This window comes from Chenopodium quinoa, unplaced genomic scaffold, assembly GCF_001683475.1.
Source record: "Chenopodium quinoa cultivar QQ74 unplaced genomic scaffold, ASM168347v1, whole genome shotgun sequence".
NCBI lineage: Eukaryota > Viridiplantae > Streptophyta > Magnoliopsida > Caryophyllales > Amaranthaceae > Chenopodium > Chenopodium quinoa.
Window position 1 is genome coordinate 4,836,894 of NW_018742815.1, and position 15,466 is coordinate 4,852,359.

The window sequence follows — 15,466 nt, forward strand, 5'->3', positions numbered from 1 at the left end:
TGGGGCATTTTGTCGAACATTTAGTGTGCATTCGCTTGATTTTGCTTAAATTTTGATTAAATGTAAACACAAATTATTGAATACAAATAACAAAATTTAGAAATTGAATGGAAGTGAATTCGCCAAAATTTCGAGCAAAACTAATCAGAATCGAGCCTTAAATTTCTTTATAAAAAAATTGAGCCTTAAATTGACAAAATAAAAAATCCAAAGAGAAGGAATTTAAAACGTTGAATTGAAATCCTACCGGTATTTGACTGAAAATTTGAGTCACAATTGGGAAACTTGGAAGCTGGATTTGGAGAGAAATTATGTTCTTGAGGAGAGAGAAAGTACTATGAGTTTGTGAGAAGGGATGAACGAGATTATCAATTTCCAACACAACACGCACAACTACATCTTAATCGTTTTCTCAGATCTAACGGTCCATATTAGTTCCTAGTTCCTATTATAGACTAGGTTCTCATTATAACCTGGTCATATATATATATATATATATATATATATATATATATATATATATATATATATATATATATATATATATATATATATATATATATATATATATATATATGGACATGCTATTCTTTTTCTTAAAAAAATCTCGTTAAATTCTATTATTGGAAATTTTCATTTGACTTAGCTTAGGCATTTTGTGTACAAAGACAAGTATTCTTTAACTATCATATATACATCCGATCATAGATCCAATATGTATTACTTTATTTTTTCAATTAAAGAAATTCAAAAGGAGGATTTTCAATGCGAGATTTCAAAACATACCTTTCCGTGGCACCGGTCCTAAGTACTTTATGGTTTGGGTCTTTAGCCGGTATATTAATAGAAATCAATCGTTTTTTTCCAGATGCGTTGACATTCCCCTTTTTTTCATTCTAGTTATTAATACGGAAAGGGTTTAGCGAAGATTCGAGATAGAAGCAACTACCTGTGAATAATCCCTACCCTTTTTTATTTATTCTAAAAAAGAGGGTTAGTTTAGTAAAGAAGAAAAGTGGATTCAACCTTCCAAAAACTTAGGTTCAGGTTAAGTTAAGAGTTTTCTACACGATATTTAAATGAAATACTATGATTAGAGAGATATCCAGTTAGAAACCCTTTTGAATTTGATTACGCAGTAGTTCTTTACTTAACTATTATTACTCTATTGATTTCCACAAAATCTTTCGAATTGCGAATTGTATTTCTAGTTAGCAACTTCTATTTTAGCAACTTTTCTATTTTTCTTGAAGAAGGGAAAAAATGGAAAAGTTGCTTGAATTAAATACCAAAAGGGGGTTCATGGCTAAGGGTAGAGATGTCCGAGTAAAGGTTATTTTGGAATGTACTAGTTGTGTTCGAAAGAGTGTTAATAAGGGATCAAGGGGCGTTTCCAGATATATTACCCAAAAGAATCGCCACAATACGCCTAGTCGGTTGGAATTGCGAAAATTCTGTCCCTATTGTTCCAAACATACAATTCATGGAGAGATAAAGAAATAGATCAAACTGAACGTCTGTTTATTATCCCTTCAAGTAAGGAGACAAAACAATTTTCATTTTTCATTATATAAGAAATATATATATTATTTACTCTTTTTTTTACTAGAAAATATATTTTCATATTCAATATTTCATAATTATTATATATAATATATAAAATAGAAATAAACAAAGAAAATCCTATTTTGGCTGGACCTAAAAAAAAATTCGAATTAAGAAATAGGATTTTTGGTATAAGTAATAAACTAAACAAACTATGGATAAATACTCAACTTCTTCTTTAGTAGGTTAGGTTCATCTACAACATCTGGTGGTGCCCTCGTGGGCACGTTCCTCTCTGGGGCGGTCTGGTCTAATCGAAGTCAACTGACTTACATGGAATACGGGGTGAGTTTTCACCGAGCTGGTCGCTTGTGTCTATAGGCGATCTTTTCTATCCGCTTCTCTACAGGGTCTACTTTCTTCTTTCTTCAGACCGGGCTAAGCCTTTAGGTTCTTTAAGTAGGTTGGGTAGCTTCTGCTATCCTCCTGCCACCTCTTGGCAAAGTAGGCTGATGGGCAAGCTCCCTCCTGTCGCAACGGTGCGGGGCGTCAGAGGTTGTTGCCCCGTGGCAAACTCGAAGGGGCTGAAGTTCGACGCAGAGCTTTTTGGTTGTTAAGTTATAGTAGTACTGAGCAATATCCAACAGCTCCAGTCCTTCTGGTTTGCATTAAAGTTCCTTAAGTAGCCTTCGAGGAATCCATTTTTCTCTCCGTCTGAGCTTTCAAAGATATACCGACCGTCGGTATCTGATGGTCAGATACCGACAGTCGTCTTCTAACATTACCTACTTTTAAGGGTTTTCAATTAAATAATGTCCATTATGTATTAAAAAATATGGCTTATTATCATTAGTGTCTCACATGGTTAAGGAATCTAATATAAACTATATTCATTGATTATCACATTCAAAATATGATATGATTAATACAAATAGAAGATATAAAATTAATAAGATTATCATATTATTAAGATAAAACTGTTCAAAGAAACACTCCATATAGTCATTGAAAAACTCATAATGTAGACAATTTATTTTGTATTCAAAATTCTAACATTATTAAGAGGTCCTAATTTTTTTTTATTATATAAAACATTAAAAGTAGCTGAAAATAATCATCCATTGTTGGTATTGTCTTCCTTTTCAATCTTAACCACGACCTTCTTTTTGTTAGTAGAGCGTTGTGCCGAACTTGTTTCATCGTCAATCCCTACATTTGTAGCATCATCAAGAGGTCTTTTTGTTGGAGTGATAAAGGATACATTAGGATTTTCATTATCACATACAACGGTGGCCAATTCCTACAAAACACAAATAAGGAGTATATATATCAATACATATTAAAAAAAAAAAAAAATTAAAGTATAGAATTGTGGTAGATTTTTAATATATGACCTTATCTTTCACGACCGAAGATTTACTTGATTCATCAATAGACTCAATCTCCACATCCTTTTCCTGAAACATGATAAATTAAATAATAGCTTAAAGCTTTATTAAGGATAAATATTTATTGAATTTAATAACATGAATTATTGAATTATTGATTACCTGCAAACCACCATTGACATCCAAGAATGATTTGATCAATTGTTCATCATCACTTATTCTTAGAACAATATACTTATCCCAACTATGACTAAGATTGTATTTAGAGATATGAAATCGGAACAACAATTTCCTATTGATAAGCATGTCAAGTTCTTCCAGAAATGATGAATCATCTTTGCCATCCTACAAATATATAAAATATATATATTTGTCACAATTATTAAAGAATCAATCGAAGCAAACAATTTAGAATAGTTGATAATTACTATCATTGGTCAAAACTATCATAATGAGTATGTACAAAGTCAACATTATATGTGATTAAAATTATACACCTTTGATAACTTCTCTTTCAAATCCACTGCAGATATTTGCAAAATTTGATAAACTTCCCGATCAAACATAACAAAACTGGCAGTTCCACTATCATCCTCTACTATAATTGTAAGTTTATACCTATAGAAAATGTTATTGGAACATGACATAAGTTGTGTTTTTTTATAATAAATCCTAATAAAAGTTTAATATCAATGTAACACCAATTACCTTGGTGGTGCAGATTTGACGTGTGAGTCACATTTTTTGCACCAGTATTTTCCACCACCTTCATAGTCAACCTTTTTGTTACAATTCTTGCATGAGTTATAATACCACTTGCTATCATATTTGATAGCAATAAATAGTAGCATAAGTCACACAAAAGCATTCCTATGTAAAAAAAATATTTAAAAAACTTAATAATTTATTATAATTAATGTCAATATATTTCCATCAGAAAATTTTGAATTATAAAACTTATATGGTTTACCTCATTAGTCTCATAAATCTCGTCTAGTTGCTTTCGTTCAATCAAATTAAAGAACTCATCTGATATTGGATGTGAATTTTGACTTGACAAGTGACTTATTACATGCGATTGTAAAAAAATTTTCACCTTGAACGCTAAAAAAATATAAAAAATGTATTATTTTTAATTAAATTGGAAAATAATTATAATGTACAATATGATAAACAATATCTAATACCTTCGTTCATTACTAATGGGGTTTTAGTATCGGAAAATTTAGTATCAGAAAATTTTTCTGATACTATGAAAGTCAATAGTATCGGATAATTTTTTTCTGACACTACTTTCTAGTTGTTTACACAAACTAAGTATTAGAATTAAGTATAGCGTCGGAAATTTTTTTATTCGATACAAATGAAATATTAGTATCAGATACATTCCGATATTAATAGTCCTTTTACTATCGAAAATGATGTTGTTACATATAGACATTTTTTGTAACAAATCTTTCCGATACTAAAGCCAATTATTAGCACATATCAGATTTGGCGGTATAACAAAATTTCAGAATTAGCAACTTGGCGGTACATTAAAATTTTAGGGAAGTTAAATATCCCTTTTTTATTCCTCATTATATTTGTTTTTTTAATTAATAATATCGTTCTCTATCCCTCTCATCTCCTCAAGCCTCAAATCTCTCTCCTCTGTTTACTCTCCACTCTTCGCTCTCTCCTCTCAAGCTCTCCTCAAAGATGAAGGCAACCACATTCACAACCACCGCCGCTCACAAATTATATCTCCCCTTTTCTTTTCGTTCTCTCTCTTCTAGCCGCCGTTTACTCTATCAATCATTTTCTAGGGTTTATCGCCATTGTTATACCTTTATATCTCAAATCTAATTAATCACCTTCCTCTGTTAATTCGATCAATCTACCATGTTTACAGCTGTCTTAATGGCGAAGAAATTGTTCCCTGCGAGGGTGATGGTCTCAAACCTCATCAGAGCACTCACTTTCTATAAAAATTATAATCTGGGTAATTTTTTAATTGCGGCTTAGGATTTAATGAATGTTTAACTGTTTTCTAATTTGTCTCTTAATTAATTTGTTGATTTATGTGGGTTTCTTCTGGGTTTTGATATGAACATGTAAATTTTCAAGTTTTATTTTCTGGGGCTAAATTAAATATTCTGTGCAATTGAATCAAGATATTTGTCATATACAATTTTTGATACTTTTTAGCTGATTTTTTCATTTAATTAATGTTGTTCGGTTAATGTTTGGTTTTTCTGTTAATGGATTTATAATTATTTTATATATGCATTCTCTTATCCTTTTGAGGTCTGCTTGCTCTCAAGTCATAGAGATCAGCTAGAAGTGATTGTTTGAATGAGGTTTTGTGTTCACATCTTAGATTATTTGTGGCTTGTATGTGAGAGTATAGAGTTAGTGTTGCTACTATTGCTACTATTGTTAATTTGCTGCTGCCCCGTAGCCCATAGTCCCACAATCATGAACTTGCAGTCGTTTTTAGCTCATAGCCTTATACTTATTTAACTGGTTTGGATATACAATATCGAACTAATTATAAATGAATCAGCTTCTTAGGTCAATTTGGTTTCTTTGCTTCTATTGGATTTATTGATTTTTGCTTGATTGAATTGTTTAGTTGATATCCTTTTGGGATTTGTTAAGTTTTACATCTGCTTTTAGAATTGCTTTCTGATTTTGACCTTTCTTTAAGATGTGTTGTCTGCCCAACTCTTGTTAAATCAGCTAACTCTACCCTCGAGTCCAAAAGCTCAGCATGCTTTCTGATTTTGACCTTTCTTTAAGACTGATCTATATGCTCAAGGGGTTTCTAAATTTATCAGATCAACATACCCCATTTGCCTGTATCATTATTTTTAGCGCTCGGGGGTTTTTTCGGGAGATTCAGAGTACATTTGTTGAGATTTCTAGCATTTGGGGCTAATTTTCGGCTTGCTGGAAGCAAATCCATTAAAAAGTTAAAGCTGCAATTGTTGATGATCATGTATCAAATAGTAACAGAAGAATTTTGATACCACAGACATGATAATTGCATCGGAATATCCGTTACTATTTATCTGATACTATTGATTTTTCCGATACTATAGGCATCCCTTTTTAGTGTCGGATTGGATATCTGATACCAACCTATTAGCCGCGGAGGTACTAGTATCAGTTGAGTGTCGGAAATTATTTCCGATACTAATGACCTTTGGTATCGGAAGACAGCCCTTTAGTATCGCTTAATTTCTGATACTAAAGACCATTTTTCTAGTAGTGGTTTGTAATCTTGCACCTCGGGTATATCCTCATTATTGATGAATAATTTTGTCGCCCATAATGAATTTGATATAGAAACTTCATCTAGAAAAGTTATGATCATGGTAATTTGATTAATACAATTATTAAATTTAGACGAAAAATTACTTATCATAATTTAAATATATAAATATATACTTCCTCCGTTTTTTTATTATTGCACCATAGGGGTTGGGTACAAATATTTTGGTAGTTGAAAAAAGTAAGAGAGAGAAAGGTAAAAATACAAAATTACCCATGTGACATATTAATAAACTAAAAAGTATGTGTGAAAAAACAAGGGTATGTTGGGTATATGTAGTATGAACACAAATAATTTTTTTTCCTAAAGAGGAAATGGTGCAATATTTGTGAAACTTTCTAAAAAGACAAGTGGTGCAATAATAAAAGAACGGAGGAAGTATATATAATAAAATATCACCTCTAAAACTCTTAATCTTAGCAAATTGTAGTACTACAACTATGGGTCCTTGGATGTCATCTTTAGTAGTAGACTCCGAAAGTTGTTCAGCTTATTTTCCATACAATGTACCAGTCAACTTGTTTTTGCTACAAAATACAAGATAATTGTAATTGAAGTTAACACATAAAAAAGAGTATTAATATTTAAAGTTCCATAATACTTTTACCGTTTTTATTTTATTGCACCATTAGGACTTTTACACTATTCACTTAATCTTCTTTGACCATCATTTGTGATTTATACATTAGGAAAAATATAGTCATGTGCGATCTAGTTAGATTCATATCGAACTCTACTTTTCAAATATCAAAATTTTATAATTTTTACAAAACTATAATTGAAGATATTGATAACTAAAGTAATGCATTGGCAAGCGTGAAATCCCTTATGGTGCAATAAAAAAAGAACAGAGGAAGTATAAGTTAGTGCCTTATATGTATAATAACAAAAATCAATAATGTCAAATATATAGGCTAATTCGAATTGATGAATTTCTTACTATAAGTCTTCTAGCTAGCTTAATTGTCAATTTGTTATCTAGGGTATCAGTTTTTGAAATATTAATAAGATCACCCGTGCCGGTAAGCTCTCCAATAACATCTATAATTATTTATAAAACTATTAGTTGATAATTTTATAAAATACGAAATTTATAAAAGATGGTTAATAAATTGATATAATGTATCGTACCTACTAAAATCACCTCATTGACCTATTGTTTAAGGATTTTGTCGAAGGACACAAATCAAATTTGTATTGAGGAAGTTGTGCATCTTCACAATCCCTAACAATAGTCCTATAATAGAAGTTCACTTTATAGGCATGGCTAGTAGCCAAATGTTTCCAGTAATCATTCTGAAGCTAGAGATAATACAGGAAGTGCCTTCTTTCACAAGACCTTCAAATCGTCGAGTGAGTGATTCTTTGATAGTTGCTTGTATTTTAGATCCCTGCGTTTAAACATTATTATATCAAAATCAATTTTGCACTATAATTTATGAGTAAACATATTACAAAAAGTAAACACATCTAAAAGACCAAAACTTTATGAACCTATAATAGTATACCTTCTCATAACCTAAAACTAACTCAAGTGAGTTAATTTTTTTTGGATTGGAATAGTCAGGTTGGTACTATAGCCTCACAATACGAACTTTTGAGTTAAGCACAAATTCAGGTACTCAATTCTTCCTTTTTTCACCGTTTAGGTACTTAATTTTTTTTACTTTGCTTTTGGGTACTGAGTTAAGAATTCCGGCCAAAAAAAATAAATCAGTTAAGAATTCAGTACCTTTGGTTAAAGAATTCAGTACCTTGGTTAAGAGAAAGTGGGCCCCACCCAATTAAAAAAAATTTGTGGGTCACCCTTAATTTTTTTCCCTTTCTTATTCTTTATTACCCCTTTTTGCTTTGCGTCATTGTCGAAGAACACGAGCAAGCTTGGGCTCGATTCTTGGGAAAACGACACCAAAAGCCGCCATTTTTTTAGCTAAGCTTAATTACTCATGGATTATGTTGATATTTTGATATAAATTTTGAATTTTTTGCCCATTTCTTGATGTTATTTGCGACCTATGGTTTTCGATTTTTTGGGTTTTTTTTTTTTTGAACAAATTGATGATGTCGATTTCTTATGTTTTTGTGTTAAATTTGTTGCTTTGTTGTTGGATTAAGCTAGCAGCAGGGGAAAAACCTAGCAGCAGCTTCTGTTTCTGTTATTTATTTATTATTATTTTTTTTTAATTTCTAAAAAATCTGGGAAAACCTTGTTGAAGAATTTGTGCCTAAATAGACATGGTGAATGAACCTGTTTTGATGATATTTGTTGCTGGTGTACTGCTACAGCTTCTGCGTTGCTGTTTTTGGTTTTTTTTTTATTTTATTTTTTATTAAAATTGAATCAGGACAAATCTTTTAGGATGAATTTTGTTAAGAAAACATGGTGTGCTGCAAGTGTTTTGCAGGTGTTTTCATGGCATTTTTTGACCAAGTTCATGCCCCTTTAAATAGAGTAATAACGGCTAATATATGAGTCAAAGTTAAGAATTTTTTTTAAAATTTTAATTTTTTAATTAGGTATGGTTAGTGATGAGTTAGTGGTGAGTTAGTTCACCTGAAAATCACTTTGAGTACCCAAAAGCAAAGCAAAAAAAATTGAGTACCTAAAAGGTGAAAAAAGAAAGAATTGAGTACTTAATTGTACTCTTAACTCCGAACTTTTATTCTCCATGATTCTGTAAGAGGGGTAAGGTCAGATATCATAGTGAACGCCATTAACAATATATTAACCTCGATAATATGACCTTGAAATAAAAATTGTTACGACTTATATGACTAATATTATGACTATTATTTATATAGTTGATAATACAAATAATATTGCACCCGATTTTATTATTTGAATATTTATGATTTGATTTTAATATGTTAACTATATTTTATTTTTGCCGTTATTCGATCCAAATATGTAACCGAACATATTGATAAGTATCAATGTATTTTTATTGTAAATTAGTTATAGTTATTTATGCTTAGTGTATATTTGTCTTCCATTAATTGTAGGAAAATAAGCCTACATTATAGCTTACCATACGTAGCTTACAGTGTATATAATGTATTTGATAGGCTTGTTAATATTTGAGGAATTATCTTCTTTAAGAAATTTGAGGATATTCAAAGTATACTATTCTAATATTATATATAGGAAATTTACTTATGGTAATTTGCATTTGATTATATATATAATAGCCTTAGACATAAGAAATCTTTTATACATAAAATTGGGAAATTTATAAAAAAATCCAATGTATCTTAAAACGTAAGATAATATTCTACAAAATATCTTAGTATACTATTTTATTTCTTTTAATTTGACGAGTACTATCTTACCATAGTCACTTACATGCTAGATGTTATGTATTATTTATTATTATTTTTTTTTTAATTTTTTTTATATATATAGTATGATATTAAAAAATTGATTCCATGAGAATTTTTGTTAATTTATGTATTTATTTAGAATAAGATGTATAGAATTTTTATAAAAGATAGCGAATTATAATGAGACATTTGTCAGTCTCACATTGAGGAGCTTGTCTTTTAGTATAGTATATAGATAGATAGATAGTTTGGCTTGTGAGCTTGTCAATCTTTTGTTAAATATTGAAAGGCATTTAGACTGCAATTGTTAAGTTAGCCATATATATAACTAGATGAAACCCGTGCGATGCACGGTTTGTTAGTATTTTTTTTTTTTAAAAATATTTTTTATATTTATGTGATTAAAATTGTTATTATGTTAGTTTTAAAATATTAGATAAAATTCCTAATATCAAAAGATAATATTTTGTATTTAATTAATTTAAACTTTAAAATCTCATTCGTCAATTTTGCTTACGTGGCATTTGAATTATTTAATTGTAAAAGAAATTAATAATCTCTTTTTTAATTGGCTACCACTTAAATTTATAATCTTACATGGCGCACTAAAAAAATTAAATCTTACGCGGCTCTCTAAAAACTCGGGGAAAAACTCCCCTTTAAATATATATATTAGATGGTTGATTAGCTATTTTTTGGAAAATAATATTGTAGTACGGAGTATTATTTTTTTTTAAAATCTCTAAAATCACGCTAGTGCCATATTAATTGAATAGTTCATAGGCCATTGATTGTGTGTTGATATTTAATTAGTTGAATCCCATTTCTGAAGAAATACTTCAAGACATAAGCTTAATTGACATATATCGTTTCATAACGTAATTTCATATAATGTATATTATCATAACGACCTTCTGATGATAATATACATAATAAAGTCTTCATTCAGATCAATTATTAATAGTTAGATTGAATTTGTATTAATAATGTGATGAAAATTGTTTGAAGATAATAACATAAATATAATCATAAAAGTCCTAAGCATAGCATTCAATATGATTACAAAATTCGTTATAGTCATAAACAAATAAACAATAAATTTGTTTGTTATAGGTAATATCCCTATTGGTGAATACTAAATACCTTATATAAAAACAAGATTTGAATTTTTTTTTTCCGATCAAACAACAGGGTTTTGAATAAAATATTATATTTTACGGTTTTTTCCAAGATTTTCCTCACGAACCCAAATTATCGAAAAAGTGAAAATTTAAGATATTTGAATACATATAATCGTCGATTTCACATCCCATGATTGATAGTGTCCAATCAAATAATATTATTTTAGGATGGACTTTTTGTGAAAAACTACTTTATATCCATAAATTTTTGTGAAAAACTACCTTATAAAAAAATTGTTGTAAGAAACTACCTTATAAAAACTAAATGTTGTAAGTTGCTACCATGTGCTTAATTTAACAATGAAAGAGAAGAGGAATTAGGGGTTATAAGGGGGCTATGGAGATATTGGGTGGAAAAAGGAGAAAAAAATGATTGAAAATGGGTCATTAAACGTCTTTTTTTCAATGCATATAATTCGGCAAAAAGTAGCTTATTACAACATTAATTGTTTTATAAGGTAGTTTCTTACAACATCTATTCTTTAAATGGTAGTTTCTTACAACATTTTTTTAATAAGGTAGTTTTTCACAAAAAATGACTTGTATAAGGTAGTTTTTCACAAAAAGTCCTTTTAGGATTAAGAAACAACCCAGATTCGCACGAACCCCGGCCTGATTTTTAATGACAAAAAAAATCGCAGATGGGAGATCGAGGCAAGTGTTCATTCTCCGTCGATACGTGAGTGAATTTAAAGGACAAAGATCATGAATTGATAGTTAATTTCATCCATGGATGAAGAATGTTGAAGAACAATGAAGAATATTTTTTTGATTTTAAAAATTAATTATAATAATAAATATGAAAATAAAAAATAGATTTTCGATATATCAGATATTGATTATTGGAAAAAAGAAAAAGAATTAAAAATAGAAAAAAAAAATTAAAAAAGTAGTTTGAGCAAGTATTTAAAAAGGGAAAAACCAGACAATCATATTAAGAACAGTGATGGCCTTATTAAGAATGACCATTGTAGAATTTTTATTTGCTATACTTCCTTCGTTCTTTTTTACTTGACCTGCTTTGACTTTTACACTACTCACTACTCCTTCTTTGACCGTCTTTTGTGAATAATATGCAAGGAAAAACATATTCATGTGGAATATTTTTGGATTCGTCTCAATAAGTACTATCATACTATATAACTTTTTATAATTTTTACTTATGGAGAATTAATGATATTGATCGTTAAAGTTTTGTATTGACAAGCGTGATAAAAGAAATAGATCAAGTAAAAAAGAACAGATGAAGTAGCTTTTTGCTGTTTGACAAAATCAATACAACACTAGTTACTACTCCCTCTGTCCCTTTTTGTTTGTTCTCTATTACTCATGAATTTCTCAAATCTCAAACAAAGTGGGCCTATGGTACAAATTAAAGGCGACTGACGGAGTAAAATAGAAGTATTTAAAAAGAACAAGTATACAGATTTTGTGATGTATAGTGGTTAGACATGTCTTTGACTAGCGTTATAGAGCATTATTAAAACTAACATTTAAGGTCAGAATAACTAGTAGTTTAGAAATAGAATCCATATCTAACCCCTACAAAACTAACGTATGTATGGTCCGGTGGTGCGAACCGACAATAGATGCAAGGGCTATGTATCTTGGCAGATGGGGAGACCCATTAACGTAACATAGGTCATGGGCTAAAACATAAACATCATGATATGTTATTAGCTTCTTCGTACTACCTAATGTACTCTCCATTTCTCTTCCAAATTGTCAATACTACCTCCGGTCCAAATTACTCGCAATTTTGGGGTATTATTTGTGAGATATAAAATATTCCAAAGTTGCGAGTAATTTGGACCGGAGGTAGTATAAAAGGAATAAATTGAAAAGTCGAAACTAAAACACCTTCACGTTATACACTTTCCAGGGTTGACAAATAAAAAGAACAATCCATGCACATGCATGGATTAATATGGCTCTTCTTAATTTGATTTGTTGCTTCTACTCAAAAGGCTACAACCACTATTTGTACGTAATATCTATTTTCTTAAATAAAATCATTAAACACCGACATGATAGTTAAACACATATAGAAGATATGGATAAAAATTTGACACAATGAAAGTGCACACCAAACAATCTATATGTTCAACATTTAGGGATCTAGATAGATAGATTAGTGACAAACCGCGGAATATTTAATATGTGCTCATAGTTTTATTATACTCCATATTAATCGATTTTATTGAAGTATATTCGAGTAAATGTTTAACAAATGTTGTTAATGACATTCAAGAATAATTGTAATCCTGAATAAGAAATGTAACCCAAGATTGAAGCTATATATCAAAGATATACCAAGATATGTTAGGAAATTATTTAATGAATACAACTTATAAACGTGCTACTAAAGCTCAGGATGATTAATCTACCACAATCTACTTGTATTGCTACAACTCTAAGGTCTATGGCAAGAAGTAAGATCTTATATACAATGTATAAACAAAAACTGAGGGCAAGGAATTGAACAAAAGAAATCGGATATTTCTTCTAAACGCCTAACATATCCTCTTTCCTAATAGTTTATTTTTGACCCTTTATCAAACAATTGGGTTAAGACGATATAACTATTGAGATATATAAAGAAGCTAAGAGACAACTGATTTTGGTTGTTTATCTAGATCAATCAGTAAATATTTGCATACAAGTGTTTGTAGAACCAAGACTAAATACTCTAGAAAAACTTTCTCTCAGCTTAAAGAAAGCAAGCCAACAGGTTTGTTTTTTGTTTTTTTAATCATACATCACATATGGCACAAAAACCTCTTGTTTATAGTGCATATGTGAAGTATAGCCTTCTATTAACACAAAAAATGCAAGAATATTAAAAAGGTGTGTACCAAGTAGTATTTGGTGTAACTGATAGGAATTTTACCTATTTACCCCAAGGTCATGCTTTGATTCCTACCATCTGCGGTTCTTGGGGGTGGGAAATCCAGTCCTGAAATAATGTGAACAAAACATAGACTATAAGACTAATAGTTGCATTAATATAATAGCTATAATAAATAATAATATGCAAAGTATGTAATTTGAAAATTGCTAATAAAATTATTCTTATATGTACAACACCTTTTATGATCAATTATTATTTCTTTGAAGATGATGAATACAACTTTCTCAATATAGCGTGGAAAAATACTTATGATCTGAATTTTCAATGATTTCTCTAGTTTTCTTCGTGAAGTCTATAAAAACAACTTTTATTATGTCCCATAATTCCACTTTACACTTTTACACTACATACTTGATACTTTTTATGACTTTAACCATTATATTCATACTAATCCTAAATATTGTCATTAGTTTTCAAATTAATTAAAGGTATTTAATTATGAAGTGTCTAGATGAAGGCAACACTTTTATTATGTTAGTAGACCAAGTTAGTAGACCATATCAACCAAAAGATTAAGCTGATGGTTGAGACACATGAATATGTTTTATACTCTATCATATTACAAGTACAAGATTTTACGAGTGTCAAAATTTTTGAAGCTAACAAAGAAAATCATTGAGCAAAGGTACTGTATAGTACGAGACAAATGTAATGAGTTTTGTGACAACTGGAAACTCGAGATATTTTCCTCTTGTTAAATTTTGAGATAAATTTTTTTTATTGATATTTGTTCATTTTTGTTGAGAAACTAATTAATTGTAAAGTATGAAGTATTGAATTGTCAAATTCGGTTAATTAAACGTAATTTTTCTTTACCGTTTGCCTTTTCAATAGCCTGAAGTTTGTATTACTGAACATCTGCATAAAATGATTCGAGATATGAGTAAGATCGTCATAAGATAAATATATGTAATGGAAGATATGTATACTATATACGAGTAGTAACGAATAAAAACCAATTACAAATGCATTATTTTCGTTGTACCTCTCAATAAGGGCATATTAAATATTACGAGGACTCTTGTATCGATTATCATGGATGCTGATGTATACCATAAACTCAAACATTATGATATGTTACAAATGACTTGAGGTCCAATAAGTTTTTAGGCTTTGTGCAATCACGTAAATTGCACTAGGTAATAAAGTCATTCCTATTCCTCTACTCGTACATAAAAATATAAAATTATGAATAATAAAAGCCATTAAAAAGTTAAGGATATAAAGAAGAAGAAAAAATAAACATTGCCATGTTCTCCATCATTTCATTATTTCTTAGCTTTATCATACGTAGAATTATTTTGGGATTTTGTGTTTCAATGGAGGCAGTTAAACGCGTCAAATAAAGTTCAATTATCAATATTATTGTCAATGGTAATTATATAAACAAATAATAAAATTATTGCAAGACGACGATGACGGCAGTAGGTACTTCTGTACTAGGGACTACCTAAAAGAAAAACAAATTAAATATTAATATGAAAAATTGACCCATAACTAATCTAATAGTACTACTATATAAACAAGTACTAAAATTACTATTATTAGATTTTATCCTGCTTAATATCTTCTGAAATTAATTGTAACTTTGTAATCTTCCAATGTTACTAGCAGAATCAGACAAGAAATTCTAAAATCTATCGACATACTCTTTAATTATTGTATTCTTATATAAATGCATTTGACTTTTGTATTATTGATTGAACAATTTTTAGGGGTGTAAATGAGCCGAGTCGAGCCGAGTATTAGCTTGTTAATGTTCAACTTAGGTGAGTTCGAGCACAATCCCGAGCTTTCAAGC

The 15,466-nt window shown here is 29.6% G+C and overlaps 1 protein-coding gene across 1 annotated transcript; it reads right to left on the reverse strand.

The window, feature by feature from the left end:
• Positions 1-2,659: 2,659 nt before the first annotated feature.
• Positions 2,660-8,174, reverse strand: LOC110725504. The gene is made up of 7 exons (XM_021904971.1): positions 8,124-8,174; positions 7,397-7,554; positions 3,642-3,752; positions 3,431-3,551; positions 3,096-3,278; positions 2,940-3,002; positions 2,660-2,845 (listed from the first exon to the last, which is right to left on the reverse strand). The coding sequence occupies exons 1-7, from the start codon at positions 8,172-8,174 to the stop codon at positions 2,660-2,662; spliced, it is 873 nt and encodes a 290-aa protein (XP_021760663.1).
• Positions 8,175-15,466: the final 7,292 nt, after the last annotated feature.

What these genes read in the sequence shown, in the direction of transcription:
- LOC110725504 (XM_021904971.1), bottom strand. Translation starts at nt 8,174, where the DNA reads ATGGCGGCTTTTGGTGTCGTTTTCCCAAGAATCGAGCCCAAGCTTGCT. An exon ending in TTAAACAATAGGTCAATGAG is followed by an intron (nt 3,753 to 7,396) that starts GTGATTTTAGTA and finishes CAAATATGATAG; the next exon opens with CAAGTGGTATTATAACTCAT. An exon ending in ATGTCAATGGTGGTTTGCAG is followed by an intron (nt 3,003 to 3,095) that starts GTAATCAATAAT and finishes ATCATGTTTCAG; the next exon opens with GAAAAGGATGTGGAGATTGA.